General features: G+C 38.1%; 4 protein-coding genes across 7 annotated transcripts; 2 read left to right on the forward strand and 2 right to left on the reverse strand.

Moving 5' to 3' along the window:
- Positions 1 to 929: 929 nt before the first annotated feature.
- Positions 930 to 3,512, reverse strand: LOC18015149 (probable serine/threonine-protein kinase At1g01540). Its single transcript, XM_024154220.1, is given in 8 exon segments — positions 930 to 1,275; positions 1,357 to 1,566; positions 1,649 to 1,778; positions 1,879 to 1,982; positions 1,984 to 2,050; positions 2,149 to 2,271; positions 2,373 to 2,477; positions 2,920 to 3,512. Coding segments are annotated over 8 exon segments (1,452 nt in total). The 3' UTR covers positions 930 to 1,155.
- Positions 3,513 to 5,293: 1,781 nt separating this feature from the next.
- Positions 5,294 to 8,810, reverse strand: LOC18015156 (CAAX prenyl protease 1 homolog). 2 transcript variants are annotated; one of them, XM_024154361.1, is made up of 14 exons: positions 8,696 to 8,810; positions 7,765 to 7,912; positions 7,587 to 7,671; positions 7,404 to 7,499; positions 7,241 to 7,306; positions 7,055 to 7,153; positions 6,790 to 6,903; positions 6,585 to 6,695; positions 6,424 to 6,486; positions 6,229 to 6,321; positions 6,022 to 6,135; positions 5,848 to 5,919; positions 5,702 to 5,767; positions 5,294 to 5,620 (listed from the first exon to the last, which is right to left on the reverse strand). In XM_024154361.1, exons 1-14 carry the CDS (start codon positions 8,724 to 8,726, stop codon positions 5,504 to 5,506), a joined length of 1,275 nt encoding a protein of 424 aa, XP_024010129.1. In that variant the 5' UTR covers positions 8,727 to 8,810; the 3' UTR covers positions 5,294 to 5,503. The 2 variants fall into 2 exon arrangements, with proteins under 2 accessions (XP_024010129.1, XP_024010128.1); XM_024154360.1 differs by having other exon boundaries at positions 5,294 to 5,767.
- A 4,702-nt stretch (positions 8,811 to 13,512) lies between these two features.
- Positions 13,513 to 15,245, forward strand: LOC18015157 (50S ribosomal protein L5, chloroplastic). Its single transcript, XM_006396216.2, has 4 exons — positions 13,513 to 13,894; positions 14,264 to 14,464; positions 14,550 to 14,692; positions 14,861 to 15,245. The coding sequence occupies exons 1-4, from the start codon at positions 13,649 to 13,651 to the stop codon at positions 15,066 to 15,068; spliced, it is 798 nt and encodes a 265-aa protein (XP_006396279.1). The 5' UTR covers positions 13,513 to 13,648; the 3' UTR covers positions 15,069 to 15,245.
- Positions 15,246 to 15,389: 144 nt separating this feature from the next.
- On the forward strand, positions 15,390 to 21,537 carry LOC18015190. 3 transcript variants are annotated; one of them, XM_006396217.2, is made up of 11 exons: positions 15,395 to 16,243; positions 16,344 to 16,451; positions 16,594 to 16,796; positions 17,123 to 17,319; positions 17,479 to 17,587; positions 17,696 to 17,964; positions 18,611 to 18,740; positions 18,819 to 19,027; positions 19,405 to 19,486; positions 19,573 to 20,886; positions 21,036 to 21,456. In XM_006396217.2, exons 1-11 carry the CDS (start codon positions 16,176 to 16,178, stop codon positions 21,200 to 21,202), a joined length of 2,856 nt encoding a protein of 951 aa, XP_006396280.1. In that variant the 5' UTR covers positions 15,395 to 16,175; the 3' UTR covers positions 21,203 to 21,456. The 3 variants fall into 3 exon arrangements, with proteins under 3 accessions (XP_024010509.1, XP_006396281.1, XP_006396280.1); XM_024154741.1 differs by having other exon boundaries at positions 15,390 to 16,243; positions 17,126 to 17,319; positions 18,611 to 19,027; XM_006396218.2 differs by having other exon boundaries at positions 15,392 to 16,243; positions 18,611 to 19,027; positions 21,036 to 21,537.
- Positions 21,538 to 24,141: the final 2,604 nt, after the last annotated feature.

Here is a 24,141-nt window from a genome sequence, read left to right on the forward strand (position 1 = left end):
GGTTTTGTAGAACTCGACAATTATAAAAAAAAACAAATTTGATATGTAGCAAACATATGAATAATTAGGAAAAAAAAACGGTAAAACTCTCGACGAGGTTTCTAGTTGGCAAAGGTGAGGGTTTTTTTCCCATTTTTCCTAAATGTAAATATAAAGTATAAACCAGTCATATTAGCACCAAAAGAAAAGGTATAAACCCGTCATAGTAGTTAAACAAAAAAAAAAAAAACGTCAAGCATCTCAATTCGAAGTGGATCAGTTGAGCAACTGTGGCCTCATACCAAAGGATGAGAGCTATGATTTATCATTTACGCAATAATAAAACAGATGGGTCCGTTTTGGGGTGGGCACAAAACAGTGAAAGCGACATTGATGTTGATCCATCGATCGATATGTGGATATGTCTATGTGTGATATTACTCCGATCATCTTATGTTGAAAATAACAGCTAGGTTGGTCCACAGTCCACATATCGCATATATAGCCAAACCATAATTATAATGCGTTGACATATTCATATTTATTAACCAAAAATTCTTCAACAAAAATAATTAAAGAAGTGGAAACTCCTTTAATGGTTAAAAGTTTAAACGCTTTACGCTGCTCGGTTTTTACTTTTTAGAGAATGCGGTCATATTAATGGATGCAAAATTTATCAGATATTTAAAAATGTTGCATGTAAAGATGTTGAAAAACTATCTATCAAGAAAGTAGTGCACAAATGTTGCTTGTGGTAGACGGTAGATCTATATATTACAAGGAAAAATTGCACCGTATACTGTAGTTGTTATTCGAGATTTTGTTTATCATAATCATATATGCTGTAGATAGTTGAAACTCGAAATATCGATTTCTCGATGGATTGATTATCATTCATCATTTTATGATAATTTTCTGAAGATGATGTAACAAACGACTATAAAATAAAATAGTTAAAAGCTAGCTCTCTATTTGTTTATAAGTTTGCGATGTTTAGACAAAAAAAATATATATACAGAGAAAATTATTAATTAGACATGGAGGATAAGCCTAATTAAAAAAGAATAAAAAATAATTAAGTCACACATAATAATTGATTTTAACCAAAAAACAGAAAACAAATTGAAAAAATAATGGCCCCGGAAGTGAGTCTCTCGTTCGTACATCTTTATACCATTATCTTGGGTCTCTTGAACTGTCACTTTCGGTTATCTCAGCCACAGTCGCACCCGCTGAAACCGCAGTCTGTCTTTGGTTAAAATCGCGGCTTGCATGCTCCCTCGTAGCTCGTCGTTCCTACGAAATATATATTCCATTAGCAAATAAACAATCGATTTAAATCACTTCAAAACGGTTTATTGTGATCATAATACTTACGTCGCGATAGAACAAGTCTTCAGCTTCAAGCATGTGTATGATATGACCCATTTTAGGTCTCTTATTTGCATCCGGATCCACACACCGTAACGCAACTAGCAACACGCGTTTAAGAGCCTTTGATGATGGTGGCTCTGGTATTTTTGGATCGATCACTTCCTCTGACCTTCGGTTTCCAACCATAGATTTTAGCCACTCAACCAAATTCACCTAACAAAACGAGACAATCAAGTCCCTGACAAAAGACAGAGAAAAAAAACTTAAAACGATAGATGCAAGCCGGGCCATTTACCTCTCCTTGAGGTCGACTATAATCAACAGGGTTTCTCCCAGTAATCAACTCCATAATCAATATCCCGAAACTATATATATCGCTTTTTTCATTCAGCATTCCGGTGCAAGCATATTCAGGCGCGACATAACTACATATAACAAAACCAGTCACCAAAAGCTTACATGGTTTTCAAGAATTTGAAATCCTAATTAAGATTATCCAACTACTGCATACTAGTAAAAACTTACCCGAAAGTTCCCATTACACGGGTTGTCACGTAACTGCTCTCGGAGAACAACAACTTAGCGAGTCCAAAATCTGATACCTTAGCATTCCATTGACGATCAAGCAAAGATATTGCTGGATTTTATGTCCCGATGAACCACTTTCGGTTCAAGACCCTCGTGTAGATACGCCAATCTGCGGAAAATAACAACAAATTAATAGATTAAATATACAAGAAGTAGATGAATTCACAAATGCAATTTATCAATCGAGTCTCGGAAGAGTGTGTGTACCCTTTTGCCATGCCGAGTATTATGTTCGTACGGATATCCCAAGTTAGGGGACTTTTGTCACCGACATCACCATGAATCCATTGCTCTAAGTTGCCATTATCGACGTAGTCATACACTAGCATCCTAATTTCTCATGAGGAAGTCCAAAGACATTAGTAATCACAAACACGTACCATTACCAAGTGAAAAGTCTCCAAATCAAGCAATGCAGGTTTCTTTTCTACCTGTATGCGCCTTCGACGCAGTACCCTAAAAGCCTAACGAGGTTCTTATGCCTTACACGCCCGATCGCTTCCACTTCCACTCTAAACTCTTTCTCGGCTTGACCCCTTGAGAATAAATTAGAGACCAAATTAATGATCAGTAAACCCATCAAATCACAAGGGTCCCATTTCGACACCACGATCTACTTTAATTCAGTAAGAAACAACAAACAACTTCTAGTTTCAGGTCCCAGGACCACATTTATCACTAAACAAGAAATTCTCATACTACTCATAAAACAAATAAAATCCAGAATTCATCCAAGGACAAAGAACAGTAAATCATTCCTATTCCTAACTCCAAAGGCCTTACCTTTAATGAAAAGATAGCAAACGAATGGTATAATCAGACACAATCTTCTAATCCGAAAGTTTACATCAAACGCAATTGATATTTCCAAAAATCCTAATTCAACAAGGAGTAATGGATACAGTTTCATAAACAGAATTTTCCCGAATTGTAAAATTTAGAAAAGGAAAAAAAAAATGTCAGAACTTTTGCAAGTACCTGTTATTAAGCAGATTCTTGACAGCGACTTTAGTTCCATCGGTTAAAATGCCACGATAGACAATCCCATAACCTCCTTCTCCGATCACATTCTCTTCACACAATCCATTCGTCGCCGCTTCGAGCTCTCTCAGAGTATACCATCTTCCCCACCCAAGATGCGAAACCTCCGGTCCAACGCAACCATTCCCTGAGAACGACGCCGTTTCACTAGCACTCACTGTTCCTCTGCTTTCACCACTCGAGACTCGATCCGAGAACACCACACGGTGCTCGATCTTCCCGATATCGACTTGGATCTCCGCCGCCACAGGCTGCGTCTGATGGTAATGGTCCGCCGCCGGAGGACGAACGATCTCCTGAATCTCTTTAGAAATAGGCGGCGTTGCTACGGCGGCTGATGCGAAATCGGCGTGACGCGGCCTGCGGTTTCTCCGGCGAGAGGTGAGACAAAGGGAGAGAAAGAAGAGTGCGATGACTATAAGAGATCCTAGCAAAATTCCGATGACGACCCAAAGCTTGAGACCAAAGATCGATGTTGGTTTCGATAGCTCTGAATTGATGGAATCAGGATTGAAAATAGAAATCGTCATTTTATGGATTTGATTAGTAGTAACCCAAGAACGATCCGGTTTTGGGTTTTCGATTCTTTCGCATTTCTTGCCGGAAAAGAATAAGCTTTCCGGCGAACAGATGGATAAGTCAGTTAATCACCGTTGCATGTGGCTTTAGCAAAATGACGAAAACAGAGCGAGAGAAGAATCGAGCAGAACCGAAAACAATGGAATTGAGTAAAAACAAAGAGACGAATAAACAAATCCAATCGAATAATTATTAAATTAAATAGATAAAATTTTCAAACAAAAAAATAAATGCAAGGAATTTTAAAGAAAGGCTCTCAGTGTGTGTTTGAGTGAGCTGTCTGATCTCTCTCTCTCCGTGTATCTATCAGGCATGTAGTGACGGTAAGAGGGATTGGATGTCGTGTAAAATAACGATTTTAGCTTTCTATTGCTATACGTAATATTGTGGGACCTACGTACTCTTAAGGGCGTTCTGTGTAATTAAAACAAACGACGAGGTGACGGAGAGATAACGGTTGAGTGATTTATACAGTAAGCATCGGTGCACCTATGCTCTCATATGCCGTCGATTTTTTGCCCTTTTTGTGTGATTTTTCTTTTTCGACACTATAACAAATTTATATCCGAATTTTCTTATTTTTTCATTTTTGACTAATTTATTATAGTAGTATTAATTTATGTCATCAAATCATATTTAAAAAAACAAATTATGAATGTGAGTCAATAACCTATTAAACTTAATTTAAGGAAGCTAGATTTTTAGTACTAGTATTTAAGGGTATTAATACTGAAGTAGTTTCTTGAGGAAAGAAATCACTTTTATCATACCGAAGAGACTGGAGACTGCATTAATAACATTCGTCTGTTAATGTATTATTCCGAATTGGACTTTTCCTATTAAAGGCCACATATCTTTTTAGGTTATATGTTTGTTAATATGTATATGCGTCTAGATAAGAAAGAGAGGCTAGCTGACAGAGATGAATGGCCAGATCAGCATTCCATTTGACAAAAAAAAAACAGAGAAGAAAATTATTCTTTTCTGCGTGATAAAATAGGTGATTTACTAATTAGGTGGATCAAAGGGGAATACTTTACTCAATTTAAAATTAACTGTGTCAAATACCCATGACCCTAAGGATTATTTTTGTCTTAATGTACTTTTTGAAATTCCGTGTCCATGTCAAGACGAAGAGATACAACTATATGCTAAATTCTAATTTAGTGGTCTGGTTGGAACCTTATGAATTGTCTAATCACAAATACAAGATTTTGAAATAAACAAATTTTTGATTTCTTAAACCGATGAACTAATGATATATATATATATATATATTTATAATCTATAACAGATTAATCCAAGTTTAAGAAGGGTTGCTTTAAAATTTAAAGGGTAATAAACTATAAGAATGGAATAAAGAAAAAGATAAGGTTGGGGCGAAAAGAGAAACCCATTATTGCACCATCTTAGCAAGAAATGTATCATTTTCATAAGAAAAAGAAAGCAAATAATGATCTCTTACCTGAGTCCAAATGCTTCTTTCTTGCCTTCTTTGAACAACCAGAAAAATGTCCTCTTCGTCGTTAATTATATAGCATTGATAATCTACACAAAAAATGCATAATAGTTAGTTCAACAATTTTTTTTGCCATTGTTGATAACTAAAGTTTTAAAATTTTAATGTTATTTATTTATTTTTTTGACAGGTGGTTTTATTCAAATCTAAAAATAAAACATATCAATTTGTTTAGGTATAACTTAAAAATAACAAATTTAAAAGATCATTGTGTGAAAAAAAAAAACTTCAACCCCATATCGTTACAAATTTGTAGTAACTAATGCAAAAACTACAGTGAAGTAAAAAACAAACAAAAGAGGCCTGTGTGCCTAGATGTTATTTCAGTTTTTCTTTTTTTTTTCCTTTTCACCTAGCAAGTCAAAACATACGGGGCGTAAAAGTGTCATCGATCCGTACAACAGACAAAGATTATATCAGGACTTAATCTGTCTTCTTGTCTTGTCCATCTATAGCCCGAAGCCGCTCAACAAGAGGAGGATGTGAGTAGTGATAAGCCGAGTACAATGGATCAGTGTTCATTGCGGATAAGTTCTCTTCCTGCGAAATTCCAACAACAAAAAAACCATTAAAGCATGAAACATATTGTGGAAACAGTTTTGCGTTTTTCTGCTCTCTGACCTGTAGCTTCACTAGAGCAGGACGGAGATCTTTTGCATAACCAAGATTCACTGCAAAAGCATCAGCCTGCAAACGAACGTCAACTCAGATTTAGTGATGGCCTTTAAAGAAACTTTAACTGGAACTTGAGGATTGTAAAATTTTACCTGAAACTCAAATGCTCGACTAACAAGGTTGAGGCCAAAGCTTACTAGATGTTGAAGTGGAATTACAGTGTGCTGTCAGAATCAGACGGGAGATATCAGATTGGTTTGGAATATTTTTTCTGTTAATTCCATCTTGATCCATGTATTTAGTGTTCGAAACCAAAAATAACTAACCTGAAATATGATCAAACCAATGAGAACTGGTTGTGTATCAAACCCAAAACTTCTGAAGAGATCAGTGGAGTTTCTGACAAGAGTGTATCCTCCAAATTGCAAGAAGGCAAGGATCTGCAATAAAAAAATATGGGGAGCGTGATATAAGACATGTTTCCCAGGTGAATGAAGATATGAGTAAATAAGTTTTGGACAGTCATTGCTCACTTGAACCGCAATGAACGAGTACGTAGTGTGATTCAGCTTCCAGTGTCCAAGCTCGTGTGCAATAACCGCCACAATTTCATCCTCATTCTTGCACTGCAAAAAAAGAATAAGAAAAAAAAGAATATAATTTTATGTTTCAGAATCAGAATCTGAATGTGACTATAGCCTTGCTTGATTCATTCAGAGTCACGGTACCTGCTGAATCAACGTGTCATAAAGAACAATCCTTTTGTTCTTGAAGAAACCATACATGTACGCCTGCGAGATGCAACAAGAATCGTGAGCAAATCCTCACATAAGCTTATGGTAATCTAGAAATGCAGGCATGAAGAGATCCACAGCATTTAAATCCTCACATTGCTATGGCTTGACCTTGTAGATCCATCGACAACAAACAGCTTCTTCAGAGGAAACTTTAGAGAAGAAGCAAGTTTCTCAATTTTTTCCCGGAGGTCTCCATCTGGAAGCTATACCCAAATATAAAGGAACATTTAGCTGTCTGATAATAACATAGGGCAATATATGGCTCAATTATAAAACGGCCATCACAGAAATACTCACAGGAGTGAACTTGTTGAAAAGCGGTGCAATCAAAACTGGGTATATAGTCATCATTACAAGAGACAGGATAAACATGAATGCCCACAGATAGATGGCAAGGTAAGGCCCTCCTTTCTGGAAAAAGAAGAAGATTGAAACCTTATGCCCAGGGAGGGTAAATGATACATCTCTGACACGAAAGTTGAAAACTTTGAAGTTTACATTCGTTAGAGAACAGTCTTATATGTCAAAACCTCAGAACAAGATGGATCTAGAATCACCGAACCTGAACTATAACAATTATTGCGGCAACAATAGGTGGGGCTAGTATGACAGAGAGAAGTATTCCCTTGATCATGTCCCTAATGAACATCCATATTGTTTGCTGCAAACAAAATTTATCAGCAAATGTAGTCCACACGTGTAATAAAGCAAACCTAAGAGAAAAGATAGTGTTGGTAATACGACATACTTTGTTGAATCCATGCCGAGACTCAATCACGAAAGTTGAATACAAAGAAAATGGCAAATCAGTGATCTGCATTAGAGTACAAAAGAAACCATATTATTCTCAAAAATAGATATCTTTCGATCCTACACGTATTAGAATATATGAAGGAGTTAATTTGAAAAACCTGTGACCATGTCATAACACCAGCCAAGAATGAAAGTGTGTGCAGTATTTCATTTTCTGGATCAAGTCCCACCATTGGTAGAAAACCTCCAGATAGCTACAGGAAGAATGAATGATTACAATTTTATCACAACACAAATATTTTTAAGAAAGGAGATGCTAAATAATGAAATCAGATATGTACCTTCCAAAACCAAGGCAAGATCCCGAAGAACAAAATCGCGGAGTCCATAAGTATAGTAACAAACTCATGAACAAAGTGAAAATAGCTGTAAAATGAAACAAGTTCAGTGATAATAGCCTTAACAAATACGAGAAACTAACAGCATCTATTTATAAGAAGATACTAATAAACACGAAACCTTTTGTCAAGACTGTATGCACGAGATTTCTCAAACTTCTCTTGGCTAATCACTCCAACCAAGGTTTTTGGAAGAGTCGGGAGCTTGTGAGCAGCGTGTTGCCTCAGATCCAAATATGTCTCAAAAATGTACATCACTATCATAAAACCTGAAAGAAAAGAACAAAAGATGAATTTGGATCTGATATAATATGCTACAACATATACTCCCGTCACTTGTACGTTTCAATAATATCTCCTCTTTTCTACGAGATGAAAAAGGATAAAATGCTGTTCATATGATTGAACTATAACGCCAAGCAATCTATGTCTATGTGCACTTTCAGATAAACAAGTTCGAATAATTGGCGACAGGCATACCTATGCCTATGTCTATGTGTACACCATCTTACCATATTTGATAAACCTATTCATTGCACAAACGGATCCACCACACAAAGCCCCATAAAAAGCCATCACAAATATCTTCTCTTCAAGATCCCAGTTGGTCAGGAACACAAACCCCATATAAAAAAAAAAACACAAAGGACTTGCCCAAAAACTCTAGCTGTATGGATTTGAAGGCAAAACATTCCAAAATCCTCAGGAAAGACTACGAATTTTCTTCCCAAACCCTAAATTTGTTGATCAGGAAACAAATAAGACTCCGTCGCACACTAATACGAGGACAAGATGATATCACGAGACCTCAGATCAAACGCACGTGTACGACGAGAAACAGTTCGATTTATAACACCTCAGATCAAGAAACACAGTATGTTAAAAGAGACAAATATATGGACGACAAGCAGAGATGATGGCGTAAGAAACCAGTAACGAAATCTCAACACAGAAAAGAAAAGAAAAAAAGGAAGCAAAATGTTATGTATTGATTGAAACGCGGTGAGTGAGAATGGAGAATAGAATGTCTCCGACAAGGATATGAAGCTTACCCACGACGGTTTCCATGTAAGGAATCGCCATGGCTGCCAAAACGAGTGACCTGAGCCGCGAAGAGAAAGAGATGGAAATCGAAGAAAGAAAGAGAGGTTTATGGCTCTCGGGTCGGTGTGGTGAGAGAGAGAGACTTATGTGACTATGTCAATGTAAAACGACTAAATACGGGTCCGGGTTATACCCGGAATAGCTCAAACAGTTTGGGCTGGACTTTAGGCCCATATTACATAGCCTCTCTATTTTATTTTGTCCACTCCACTAAACAATATTTAATGATCTTATTTATGTGTAGCGTTTGAAAATCTGGGATAAAATATAAAGTAGGTCAAAAAATCTGTCTTCAAATGAACTATGTGACCCTCTCTCTAAAATTGGTCAGTTGTTTCTTCGTTAAAGTATATATACTAGTTTAAAACTGTGTTAAAAATGTCTGACGACTTGATGATTAATCGACCGCCTAAGCTGTGTGCGGAGCAGAGCCGCAATTTTGTCCAAGTCAGCTCAGTTAAGCAGTTTCCAATTTATCAGCAATTTAATCGGCTAAAATTCTGAAAGTTTTTCTCGTAAGGGCATCATTAACGCTGAGACGCGACCCGTTTTTAACAGAGATCAATTAATAAAGAATTTGGACCGCGTCTTTAATTTGGCCCATCCGTCTCTTATTTGGCGACATCTGAAGACGTCTCCAGCGCCACGTGGCTATCGGTGGTTGGCTAATGAAATTGGGAAAAAAACACTAGGGTTTCATTTTCATTTCCCCGTGTTTTCCTTTCTCATTTTTTTTCTCCTCTCCACCGACGAAAACGATTTCATCCTTCGAATCTCCGATCGATTTGCAGAGGGATCGCGATTTGACTCCGCAGAATCTCCGTCATCGACGACCTCGTTAGTCGCTTTCAGATAAGTGTTCTTCCCCCTATTATCTTCCATGTTTCGTTGTTGTTTTCGTGTAATCTCAGATGGATTTTTATCCATGAATACGATTGTGTAGGATTGTTTGTATTAGGGTTAGATGTTCATTTCCTTTACTGTTAGTGGATCAATTTCATTTTCGATGGTTAATCGGTGATTTTTGAGTAAACCCTAATTTCGAAAATTGGGACTTTTTGTTTGTGGTGAAATTTAGAAGTTTTTTTCTTAAATTCGGGTTAGTTAGAGTAGATTTTGTTGTATGTGAACGCGAATTGATTTGTTTGTTGATTTTTAGTGAAACCCTAGTTTTGAAAATTTGGGGCTTTTCGTGAATGTTGAAATGTTATTGTATTTGATGAAGAAATTGAACGTTTGTGCTGTTATCTGTTGAGTCCTTCATTGTTTTTGGTTGGGATAGTTCAGTTTTTCATTCAATGTCTATGTATTTATATGTGCATTTGATCGGTGCATTAGATCGATATATATTAGTGTTTGATTATGACAGAAAAGATACATAAGTGCTTTTGATCAATGTCTATGTATTGATATGTGCATTTGATCGGTGCTCTTGATCTTGTATTGTGGTCGTATCTGTTTTTGATTTTTGTTTGTTAACTAACAAGCTTGTTTGCTTGATCTGTACAGAGTAATGCCGATAAGCTACACAAACAGCCCTTCTTCGAAGGCAAGCTATGGCCGTCACTCAGATAAGTTCTTGTTATCCTCAACTTTTCATCTTCTCTATTTTGTTTTTTAAATTATCTATACTTAAACGTTTCTGGTTTTAGTTTCAGGTCAGGGAAGGGGGCTACTGTTTAGGGTATAACTTGAAGCTGGTGTAACATTAACCAATGATGTGTCCTTCAGTTCAACGAGTAAGTTATGTTTACCTTTAACGTTGTGGTTGTTGTCATTACTATGTAGATAGCTAGGGGTTTAGCTGTTAGGTTGTAATAAATGATGATTAGATTAGGTAATAAATTGCTACAATGGTTGGTCATTGCGATTTAGGTTTGTGTCATGTCAACCTTAAACTTGAATGTTCTCTCGAACATGAAGAAGAAGCTTGTCCAAGAACTGTTCTCTGATTAGTTTTAGGGTCTTGTCATTTTCGAACTATGTCTCATGTTGTTTGTGGTTTGTCTATCGTTTAGATGATGTTTATCTATGTATCGTTTAGGATCTTGTTTTGATGTTTAAGGATTTTCTTGGGTTATCTATGTAGTGGACGCTTAATCTATGTTATGCTTCTTCTTTGCTGTTAATATTTGTTGTTCCCTGATTTACAGCAGCACCATATACACATATATGTATTTACAATGTTTTTTGCTGTTTCAGGGAATATCAGTGGTTGCGGAGGACAATATAAGCTGACTCAGACATGCGTATGACTCCGAAGATACAAACAAGTTCTGCCAATCACAAGTTGAGAGGGAATCATTTCGGTGGAAAATTATTATGTCTTGTAGTATGCTTTTTTTTATGTCTTGTAGTATGCTTTTTTTTATGTCTTGTAGTATGCTTTTTTTTATGTCTTGTAGTATGCTTTTTTTATGTCTTGTAGTATGCTTTTTTATGTCTTCTAGTATGCTTTTTTTATGTGTAGTACTCTGCTTTTTCTTACACCACTCATTCTTTCTTTATGTGCACCACTCATGTAAACGAGACAATGTCTATATATTGTGAGATGAGTATTTCAAATATTACTTCAAGTTTGTATTCGCAAGTTCATCCTTCACACTGTCTCCTTTCATCTTTATATCTTTCTTCTTCAAAGTTCATCTTTCTATATTTGTTATTAACCAATTAAATGGCCTCCTCTTCTAATATCCCAAATGATGATTCTAGTGAGCCAAATTTTGAGAACTTTTTCAAGGAAAAGTTCGCACAATACTTTCAGCAAACGTATGAGAATATGTGGACTCAATATGGAGAGGAGCAAGAGACTAGCAAACCTAAGCAAAAAAGAGCTTATGTTGAAAGAGATCGTGAAGAATGGTATAATCGATTATGGAATGATTATTTCAGTGATATCCCTACATATCCTGAAAATTATTTTAGGTGAAGGTTTCGGATGAACAAGTCTTTGTTTATCCGTATTGTTGATAAACTTTCCAATGAAGTGCGATTCTTTCGACAAAAGAAAGATGCTTTGGGAAGACCCGGACTATCTCCTCTACAAAAATGTACAGCAGCCATCCGTCTGTTGGCATATGGTGATGCAGCTGATACGGTAGATAAGTATCTCAGGCTCGGGGAAACAACTGCTCGTTCTTGTTTGGAAAATTTTGTTGAAGCAATAATCGACTTGTTCGGGGAGGAGTACCTACGGAGACCCACACAAGACGATCTTCAACGTTTACTTCATGTTGGAGAACAACGTGGATTTCCCGGCATGATAGGAAGCATCGACTGTATGCATTGGGAGTGGAAGAATTGTCCAACCGCTTGGAAAGGACAATATACTCGGGGAGCAGGAAAACCAACTATCGTTTTAGAGGCCGTTGCTTCATATGACCTTTGGATTTGGCACGCTTTTTTTGGATCTCCAGGTACTCTAAACGATATAAATGTCCTACATCGTTCACCCGTATTTGATGATATCTTACACGGTAACGCCCCGCAAGTGAATTTTTCTGTCAACGGAAGAAACTACAATATGGCATACTATCTCACCGATGGTATATATCCAAATTGGGCAGCATTCATCAAATCAATTCCACTTCCACAGGGCGAAAAAGCCACTTTATTTGCTGAGCGTCAGGAAGGTGTTCGAAAAGATGTCGAACGAGTTTTTGGTGTTTTGCAATCTCGGTTCGCCATTGTTAAAAACCCGGCTCTTTTCTGGGATAAAGCTAAAATAGGTAAGATTATTCGAGCTTGTATCATCCTTCATAATATGATAGTTGAAGACGAAAGGGATGCACGCACTCAGTATAATTTTTCAGAGTTTCAACAAGGAGAAGGAACTAGTAGTTCACAAGAAACTCATGCGTTCTCAACAAATATGGCAACAAATATTCAAAGTCTGATGGATAATCGGTTGAGAGTTCGTGACAAAAAAATACATGATCGGTTACAAAAGGATTTGTTGGAACATATATGGCAGAAATTTGGAGGTCGTTAATATAATAATTACGTTTTTATAATATGTTGTATGTTTTCTTTTTTTTCTTTTTCTATGTATTACATGTGTTTTAATGAAATAAAGTTTAATTATTAATAATACATATTTCCTTAATTTAATTAACACAAAAAACAAAAACACTATTCCTAGAGACCCAAGTCTCTCCCATTGAACAAAGTACAATTAATGGTCTCTACATACAATTTTTAAAACAACTTTTTGATATAATATTAATAAAAACCACATTTGGAGACCCATGAAGGTATCTGCATTGAGGATGCCCTAAGAATACAGGATTTTCAAAAACATTCGTTTTTTCCTTTGATTCAAGTAAGAAATCATTTGTAACTAGATATATCTATCATATTTTTGATATACGACATAAAAAGCAAGAAAAATGATGTAAATGGTGAAAAAATTATAGATGCAGCGGACTTTCTATAGAATTTGAATTAGTTACCTATTGGCTAAGGGAAGACACTAAAACAACTGAACCACGTTGAATTATTGTATTCTTTCAGTGTATAAAATATATGAAATTATGTTCATATAAAAAAAATTAATCTATAATTAATCACCGTTTAATTACTGATTAATTCATTAAGTCCTAGGCGGTCCATCGCCCGACTAGCACCTAACAATATTTTGAATATGGATTTAAGTGTAGATGATATGAGGGTAATTAAATCTTTATAGAACCTATGGGGTTAAAATCTCAACTTCAAAAGTCAAACTTTGGGTATTTTAACGGAAGTGTTCTATTTTATATGGACTAAACGAAAAAATCCTTATCCTCAAAGTCTCAAACCATCAAGAATTCGGTAGAAATTACAAATGTGCCATTGATTGTCACAAAAACGACGCTGAGCTCACTCTTTTCCTGCAGCTTTATCCACTTCGAGCCACGACCATGGCGTCTCCTTCGCTTCTGCAGTCTTCTGCTTCTTCGTTTCATGGCCGTTTTTCATCGTTAGCGGTTCCATCCTCCGCTCGGGTGCTCCCTCCGCCGCTCAGAAACGTGGTGAAAGTCTCGGCGTCCGGAACTGTGCTGGTCGAGAAATCTGAGGCGGAGAAAACCCAGCGGCTCAAAACCGCTTACCTAGAGAGAATTATTCCTGCGCTCAAAGAAGAGTTCAAGTACATTAATATTCACCAGGTAACCTCCTAATCTCTGAGCCCAAACCCTAGGCTTTGGTTCTGTTGCGATTTATGATGTTGTTGGAGTCTAATTCTTGGTGGATTTGTATTTTTTTGGGAAATATGGGGCTATGTTCTTTGAATGTCATCTGATGGGTTCGAATTCGTTTCACATAATTTGCTTTTCCTGAAAAACTTGTGGGTTTTTTTTTTTCGGGATTGATTTCATCTGGAAAATGTAGTGAAGCTGCATAAGTTTAAGCTTGTTGTTTTTGATAATGGTGCTTACGAGGAGAATCCTATTGAAAATTTTTGCGTCTTGTTCCATATTTCAACTTGCTGTTTGGAAGTGCAATTATCAAGTGTGAATGCAAATTTTCTCTGCCAGGTTCCAAAGGTTCAGAAGATTGTAGTGAATTGTGGTATTGGAGATGCAGCGCAGAACGACAAAGGCTTGGAGGCTGCAATGAAAGATATAGCGCTTATTACAGGGCAGAAACCTATCAAGACACGAGCTAAAGCTTCCATTGCCACTTTCAAGATTAGGGAAGACCAACCGCTTGGGATTGCTGTCACTCTCAGAGGAGATGTGAGCTCTCTTTCCCGTTTGCTCATTCTTGAATCTTGAATAATCAAACTCTCCTATTGAGTATTTGACACTTGTGTTGTGACAGGTAATGTACTCGTTCCTGGATCGTCTTATCAATTTAGCCCTTCCAAGAACTCGAGATTTCCAAGGTGTGAGTCCCAGTAGCTTTGATGGGAACGGAAACTACAGCATTGGTGTCAAAGACCAAAGTGTATTCCCTGAAATCAGGTTAGTTCTACTGTATCTAATCTACCCTCGAAAGCAACACTACTAACAGATGCATGAGACTTATTCTTATCCACTGGTCCATCGAGGTCAAGCGTTGGTTTACTTTAGTCCGGTATTTGGTTACAACCGAACATCTAAACTCTATGTTGTTTGGTCAATTACATATAGGTTTGATGCGATTGGAAAAACAAGAGGAATGGATGTATGCATTAGCACTACAGCTAAAACCGATCAAGAAGGACAGAAACTATTGGCTCTGATGGGAATGCCTTTCAGGGAAGGAGGCGGTGGTTCCAACACAGGTGCGATAGTGCGGAAGAAGAAACTGAAGGCTCATCATTTTGATGCTAAAGGAAAAGGAAAGGGAAAGAAATGAAAATAGCTGGCTATTGAAGAAGACATCATCTTCATCAATTGGTTTGTTATTGTATGTATTGTCTCCATGTTTCAGAAAAACTCCTTTTGTAATTTGCTTTTGTTGCATGTTTTATTCCTTTTGATGATAAAAATATTATTTAATTTGTTATAATATCAGGAAATTTGATTACGTTCTGTCTAAAATAGCGCAGGTAAAACATATTAAGGGGTTTGTATCTATTTCTTAAAAGTTTGTGGAAAAAGATGAAATTATACAAATTTAGTGGATTTTAGAGCGTGAATTCACGTGGAAAGCAGGCGCGTGGGTTGTCAAGTTCACCTTCCTCTTTGAGAGAAATCTCTCCCTCTCTCTCTCTTCTTGTAGACTTCGTTTTCTCTCTTCGATCTTCTCGTTTTTCGTCAATCGATCAAATTCAGGAGGAGCGAAATTTCTTTCCGCAGATCGAAACCTTAACAGTTTTCTCCGTTTCTCCTTCTCTCTAGAATCCGCGTTTTTCTTTTTTATCAATCATTTCCGATGGATTCTGGAATCCTTGTAATTCCCTCGTAGGGCCAAAAACCCTAGCTGTCGAAGACCTTCAATCGGTGCACGAGACTATAATTTATTTCATTCTAGCTAGGTTTGGGGTTTTCCGATTCGAAACTATTAGATTGTTGGGTGAGAATCAGGGGTTCCTCAGAATCTAATGCGAGATTAGCCTTGTGACTTTAGGATGAGCTAGTTTTGTTTTTTTTTGGTTTTTAGTGGAGATTTTACCAATTCTGGTCGAAGATCTTAGAAATACAATTTAGATTGTCCGTCTCGGAATCTTACTGTACATATAGCTAGATCGTGACCTCCTGATGAATTTCCTGGTGGTGAATCGTGGGGTTCGTTGGTAATTTTGGCTACTTGGGATCATGCGTTTCGGTTGATTTGAATATTATTGGTGGTTACTTGAGAGAGTTGAGAATAGAGAACTACAGTAGAAGAACTTGTAAGAAGACTTGCGTTTTTGGGTATTTATTTACCATAGAGAACTACAGTTAAACAACTTGATACGGCGTTGAGAACATATAGTGGTGTTTCTTGGCCTTGACCAGCTATAATCTTGTGGCGTGTACAATGAGTATAGCAGATGAACAACAATTTGCGATGGATCAACTTGTCGAAACCAATGATGAATCCAAAAAGTAAGTTTGTCTGTTCTGTCAATCATTTTCTTTACTTTGCTTTTCGTCATATTTTTCAGCCGCAAATGTAATTGATCTTTTTTTTGTGTTGTTGAATCAGGAAACCAAGAATTTCATACACGAGAGGATTTCTCTTATCGTTGAGCGATAAGGATGCGTGTAAGAAGCTGCCAGATGTGCCTAGTGAATTTAATGATTTACTGTGGCGGTGAGACTCTATTCTATATTTTATATAATTTGTGGATTTCTAGGAACTGTATAATTCTGTTGTGACCGTGTAGTCGTTTTATCTACTACACTATATGGTTTGGAGAGACATGTCTTGATCTGTACACTCTTTATATGAGCAGTGACTCCGAAGATCCTTCACCCGAGCGACACAGAATTTCTGGCGATTTTTCGTCTCATGGTTTGAGGCGGAATGACTATAGTTCATCGCCTCCCACCAGGGGTGAATTAGTTAGTAACTCTCGAGGCGTCCATGGAAGATGGGAAGGGCGATCAGGTGGATGGAGTGATAAAGATGGTGATTCACAGTCAGACCGGGACCCAGGTAGCCTGGGCTTACTCGCATCCCATTCTTTAATTGTTGCATGATGACGTTACTACGAGGTGGACTAGCAAAATAGTAATCTTTGCTCTATTTTCGTTCTCGTAATGTACTCTTGCAAATTACTTCTTTCTGCAAAAAGTGTTCATTTTTATGATTTACGAACCTATTCAGCGCTGTTCAATATAAGTAAATGTGGATTTCCACTTTCTTACGTAAGTGAATGGCATGAAGGCTGCTTTTGTCTAGTGAACTTGAAAAGAAAGCTATTGAGAAAAAGTGCTCGAATTTATGTATTATAGTTGATATTGAACTGTATATTTTGTTAGGAGAGCCTGGGAGGCGTTCTGGCATGCCATCCCGGAGGCCTTGGCAAGCACCGGAGCATGATGGTCTATTGGGGAAAGGTTCTTTCCCTAAGCCTTCTGGATTTGGTGCAGGGCCATCTGGCCCCAGAGCTCAATCTAATGACTCGTATCAGCTGAGGAGAAGCAATGAACCTTACCATCCTCCTCGCCCATACAAGGTTAAGTGCCCACTTGTCTTTTGTAGCCATCTTGAATAGTCCTTAGTATTGTTGACTGTTAAATGCTGCTCCACCATGTTGCCGGGTGTCATCAGCTGGTGTACTTGAGTAGAGCTCAATTAAGACGCAGATTTCTAAACCTCTCCTGTACATTTGTAGGCGCCACCTTACACTCGACGTGACACTAGAGACTCACTAAATGATGAGACGTTTGGTTCTTCTGACTCTACAAGTGAAGATAGAGCGGAAGAAGAAAGAAAAAGAAGAGGTATAGGGAATTTGTGAATACATGCGTCCTATAGTTAGCTCTTTACCAGTTTGTGAATACATGCGTTTTTGTATCAATCTTTAATTGACATTCTCAATTCTCTGTCAGCTTCTTTTGAGTTGTTAAGGAAGGAACATCAAAAAGTATTCCAGGAGAGGCAAAAATTAAACCCAGACTTGCGTAAAAACGACTTTGATTTTACTGAACTCCTTGGGGAATCCATAGATGAAAAAGAGCTTCCAAGTAGAAGCGATGAAGTTAGTAACACCCCAGCAATTCCTGGCTCTAGTATTCCAGCAAGTGCTGCACCCAGACCACTTGTACCGCCTGGTTTTGCAAGCACAATTTTGGAAAGAAAGCAAGGGGAAAAACCTCAAGTAAGTCACTATCTTTCTGAGATGTTCAATACCTAATATCAGTGTTCCATGAAGTTTTCATTTTTGTTTGCATATCGATTTTAAACGTTTTAAGGCTATTGAAATACCTGAAGAAGAATCAAAAGAAAGGATACTTAATAATATAGTATCAGATTCTTCTCACAAGATTTGTTCAAAATATAGATGTGGCTTTCTTTTAAATATAGTTGGGAGATAGAAGTATGTTACCAGAACTATGGAAGTCATGAATCCTGATAGAATGATTCTCAGCATCATGGACAATAAAGTCAAAAGGAAAACTCAATGCTAGTTCTGACTTTGCATGTACCTTGTGGATTAGTTGATATCATTGATCTTATTTCCTAGGAGAAAGCTAATTCCTTCCATTACTACTTCGCTGGTTGTGTTTGATACAAGGCTGTGTTCGCTTGATCTATCGATTTCGACGGAGGTCCTCGCTTCCTGCTCATCAGTGAGGGTTGAAGTTTGAGTGTGGTGGCCCTTTTCGTTTTGGTTTATTTTTTTCTTTGTAAATGCTTTGTTTGAGTGTATGCTCTGATTGGTACTTTGATTTGTACCACATTTTACAAATCCATCACTATCTTTGATCGCACCTGTTATTTACTGGTTATCACACCATTTGCAGACTGAAACTTCTCAGCATGAGAGTAGTCCTTTGACTATCAAAGGCATTAATATGGTGAATGGAACGTCTGTTGCTAATGAAGAAAAACAGTCGGGAATTACGATTGGATCAAGTGAGATGCTGGTAGAAGGTGAAGCTGTTCGTGCCTTCTCCTCTGACACAAGTGAACAGGCTGTTAATATGTCTTTATTTCTTAACAAATCTACAGATAAAGTTCATAAGGACAAAAGTTTTGGAAAGCTTTCCACCATCTCAACTGCTGCTGAAGCTCATGGATATCCTAGAAAAATTGAGCAAACTACAGTGACTTTGGACCAGAAGAAAAGCTTGGAGATTTCGGATGGGCCATCAATTCTGGATAAGATATTCAACACCGCTATAAATTTTAGTAGTGTTGACTCCTCTAATATTACTCAGGTGAAATTTTTTTTCCAAGTATTCAATTAGCTCAAATTATCCCCTTACAATTCGACTCGCATGATAGCTTATGAATCTGTAATTGTTTTGCATTTCATTTTTGGGTCCAAATGGTGCATAATTCTTTCGGATGTAGTCTCCTCTAACCAGTCGTAATTAGGCTTTTTTCTATATACTGTAATGTATTGATCCTGAAAGCATAGTTTCTCTTTTTCTCTTAGTAAGCTCATACATGTTCATGTAAACAAAATCGAATGCTTTTTCTCAGGAAATAACTGTTTCGTTGTGACATGATATGGTGTACTTGCTTATACATATTTTACCTGTGGAATTCGACGAATCTCATTCAACCTGACATTTGGTCCACATCCTTGTAGAAAAATGTAGAAAAGGTAGAAGAAACACGGACCCCTCCGACTGTTAAATCCTCCAAGTTCGCGCATCTATTTCTTGAAGAAGGTAATCCGCTGACTGTTATGCTAGATTAGTTACGTTTTACCATTACAATGACAAGAATCCAACATCCCTATTTTTTATCGGTGCAGATAACAAGCCAGTGGAAGATCTTGCATCCAGCGGGCCACCGAGAGGCTTACTGTCACTACTTCAAGGTGCAGATAAATTGCAACCTTTTGACACAAAAGCTAAGGGGGAACTTTCGATGGATTTTCCTTATCAAGGCCATGCCACTAAAAATACTGATAAGTTAAGCAACACTTCCACTAGTAAATCAGTAACTGCTGCTCCACCGGTTCTCACTTGTGAAGACCTTGAGCAGTCTATTCTGTCAGAAGTCACTGAAAGCTATCATCCACCACCACCACCACCGCCAGTTGAACAAGACTTGAGTGTTTCCTCAGTGAAGAAGACCAAACAACGGAAAGCGTCTGTTGATGACCAGGCTTCCCAGCACCTTCTTTCTTTATTACAGAGAAGTGCAGACCCAAAAAGTCAAGATACGCAGTTACTTTCAGTTACAGAGAGTAGACCACCACCATCTGTGAAACCACCTACAGCAGGAGAACCAGATCCAGCGAAGTCTTTGACTCTTGAGAATCTGTTTGGGAGTGCCTTCATGAATGAACTGCAGTCTATTGGAGAACCAGGTTCTGGAAGACCTATGGTTTCTGATGCTCCTGGGGTTCCGCTTCGATCAGACAGGTCTATTGGTGAACTGAGCCAAAGAAACCAAGCTAGACCTGACAGTCTTCCCGGAGGCCTACTAGGCCTTCCAGAAGATGGTAACTTACTTGCAATGGGAGGTCCTGCAAACCCACAAAATTTCTTGTCTTTTCCAGGATCTCATAATCAGGAGCCTGAAGTAACTTTCAACATCTCTGACAAGCTAGCTGCTTTCAACTCTGGTCCAAGGAACGAGAGACCAACAATGGGAGGTCAAGATGGTCCTTATCTTCACCACCATCCCCAACAATACACAACCGACCACTCCTCTCACTTGAATGGTTCAGGCCAAGCCTTCCATCCGTTTGATTCTCGACATGCGCATTTAAAACCTCAGCTCGATTTCATGGGCCAAGGAAGCATCATAGCTCAACATCAGGATTCGCCACCAAATCAACGGTTTCCAGCAAACATGATTCATCGTCCACCTTTCCATCATTCAACAACCAGTGGACTTCCCGAGTTTGATCGTCTTCCTCCACATATGATGCAGAAGATGCATATGCAAGAGAACCTGCAACACCATCAGCTCATGCAAGGATTCCCCGGTGGTGGTCCACCACACCATCGCTCTCCTCATGTAAACAACCAAATGCCGGGTCTCATTCCCGAGTTAAATGCTTCACAAGGCTTACCCTTCGCCCATCGCCAGCCTAACTACGCTATGCCACCACCAGGTATAACATAAGATAACCAAATCCATCTCCAATTTTTGACCCTTTGTGGACTCGAGTCTGCTGCTCTAGGACCCCGGTCTTGATGTCGAACTATGCAGGGACTTGTTGATTTTGAGTCTGGTCTCTCAATTCGTTTTTTGGCAATTCAGGTTCTCAAGTTAATAGAGGAGATCCTCCAGCTTCACTGCAGACACTCTTGGGGATTCACCAGAGGATGGACCCTTCCAAGCAGATACCGCCGATGGGTCAAGGCGGTGGTCCTAATCGCCAGGGTTCTATGGGTCATGAACTCGACCTTGGCTTTGGCTACAGGTAACTTGCTCTGCCCACAATCCTCTTAACACCCTAAGAGAGTAAGAGGTGTGTCTGCGTAAAACTAAGTTGCTTTGTGATGTGCAAGTAATCAAAATTACCATTTGTGAATTTAAGAAAGAAAAATAGAAGAAGAACACTATATACTCTCGTTTATCTGGCTGCTTGTGAGATGTGGATGCTTTTAATTAACAGTGGTAGATTTTGATGAAGTTTCGAGTCCGTGTGATTGGTATTATCTATTTTAGGTTTTTATTTACCGTTGTTCAAATCTCTATGGCTGTCTCCGTGTGTCGAAGGTAACAAGTTAAGTGTGAGACTGAGGACTTTTTTTTTCAGATCAGTTTCGTAGTTCAATTTTATTTTTTCTGTTAGTTTTGAAAGAAATCAATAATAGCTACTGTAAAACCTTTTAAGATACGTTGGAAAAAAAGTGAAAACCAACTAGTAAACTACGGAAAAAAAAATTTAAAAAGATTATGCCTTGGATAAACTGGTGAGTGATGAGAGGTGAGAACTATGAGTAACAAATTCACAAAATACGGTCAAGTCTCAACCAGAGTAAAAATTTTGCCGCGGTTTGAGAATGAGGCACGCTGGTACATCTGAGCTTTTTTGCATGGCTATAGGACGAACGAAAATAAGGTCCATATCGCTCTTGCATGGGTTCCAAATTCGGCCCATATTGTTTTTGCATGGGTTCCAAATTCGGCCCATAGAACTTTTGGCATGGATTCCAGGATTGGCCCATTCAGCTTTAGACGGGGCCTCCAAATCGGCCCATGTTTCTTTTGCTTGGGCTCTGAAATCGGCCCATGTAGCTCTTGCATGGGTTCAGAATCGGCCCATGAAGCTTTTGTATGGGCTCCAAAATCGGCCCATGAAGCTTTTGCATGGGCTCCAAAATCGGCCCATAAAGGGTTTGCATGGGTTCACAGTCCGCCCATATAGCATTATCATGGGCTTTAAATTCGGCCCAGATAGCATTAATATGAGCTTTAAAATCGACCTATGTAGCGTTTGCATGGGTTCCAAAATCGGCCCATATAGCTTCTACATGAGTTCACAATCGGCCCATAATAGTTTGTGTTAACTGTACACGGGCGATATGATTTTGATGAGTAGAGATAGGGGTGTCAAACGGGCTAACCCGCACCCATATAACCCGAACCGCCATGGTTCAGTTTCTTTTTCAGATCGTCGCGGATCAACCCGCTTGAACCGCAGGCAATGTAAACATTGTCCACGCCCGCCCCGGTTTAAACAATTGGCGAAACGGGCTAACCCGCGGGTTGTTTGTGGTTTATGATGTGGAAGAATGCAGGTCGACTAAACCACTTCAAGCTGAGCTTTAGCTGCAACGCTAACTTCATCAGCGATTCCTTGTTCCATCTCCTCAACTCTCAGCTTTGCAAGCTCTGAGTCCTGTTTTGCAGTTTTGACATCTCCACCGTTTCTGATTTTTTCTTGTACTCAGGAATCTCCTTCATGTTCTTTTTGAGCTCTTGTTCCAAAAAGTTGCATCGCAAAAAAGTTCTTGGCAATATATATATACACACACTTCACTAACTATACCTCTAATACTTGCATTCTATGTGCTTTCTAATCAGTAATCCCCCCAAATTTGGAGACAGCTTCTTTAACAGATTCAAAAGGTGATGCTGTATCAATCAAGTCTTTATAAGAATGTTTAGTTTTCGTTGTTCCATTGCTCAATGGTTTAGATGCTCCAAATATTGGGGACACGAGTGCACTTGGAGATCCAATGCTTCTTGGGAAAGAAAAAGGTCTTGGAGACACACCATTAATGCAAGCCGGTTCTACATATAACGCAAGCCGGTTCTACATATAACACAAGAAAAAGATATGGCTATACATATAACACATTGCAACACAGAGTTTAGAAGAAGATGGTGGACTTCAAAGCCAAAGACAAGTAAATATCCGATGTTTAGAAAACTCCAACACAAATCCAAGAAAGCAAACTCAAACAAAAAATCCAAGAAATCCAAGAAATCTGAGAAATAAACTTCAACAGAAATCCAAGAAAGCAAACTGAAACAACAACCTCTGTGTAGCAAATTTAAAACAAGTCTAAGAAATAAATTTAAAAACAAATCCCTCAAAAGTTTCTTCATCAACCTTCAGCATCCTCCTCAACAATTGATTCAAAGGAAGGCAGTTCTTCATCTTCACCATCAACAGTTTCGTCCTCTTCTACACAAATCAAAATGTATGGCTGTTAATATACAATATATGAATGTGTAATCATAGAACTTATTAAAACAAAGAAATTCATTACCATTTTCGTATGCCTCAAAACCTTTTAGCCAATTACGACTACATATTAACGCCTGAACATTTTTTGGAAGAAGACGGCTTCTATACTTGTTCAAAACTCGAGATCCAATGCTGAAAGATGATTCCGAAGCTACCGTTGTGATTGGAATGCTGAGAAGGTCACAAGCCATGCAAGCTAAATCTTTATAACGTTGAGAGTTATCTTTCCAATATTTCAAAATATCTAAACTCTGAAAATCGGCCATGTCTAATGCTGGTTCTTCTAGATAGAGTTCCAAAGACGACTTCCCACTAACAACAACATTAGATTTTCGAAACGCAAAGAAATCCTGCACCATTTAAAAAACTTGTAAGCTAAGCAAAAAGTGTATGAAATCAAATATTTATGTCCAAGTGAAACACTTACATCGTAGTTTGAGAAACTTCCACCTAGGACATCGCGTTCTTGATCATCTTTTTTCTGAACAGTTTCTCGTGTTTCTTGTGAAGGTGATTGCGTCCTGAACTTGCTCTCATACGATTCGAAAAGAGTCCTCAGTTTTTCACGCAAATGTTTCAACCTTTCTTCAGAAGTTCTCTTATCGAGTCTTTCGAAGCAATATTTTGCAAGTGTCATCTTTAATCTTGGATCAAACACAGTAG

Source organism: Eutrema salsugineum, unplaced genomic scaffold (genome assembly GCF_000478725.1).
Source record: "Eutrema salsugineum unplaced genomic scaffold, Eutsalg1_0 scaffold_3, whole genome shotgun sequence".
Classification (NCBI taxonomy): domain Eukaryota; kingdom Viridiplantae; phylum Streptophyta; class Magnoliopsida; order Brassicales; family Brassicaceae; genus Eutrema; species Eutrema salsugineum.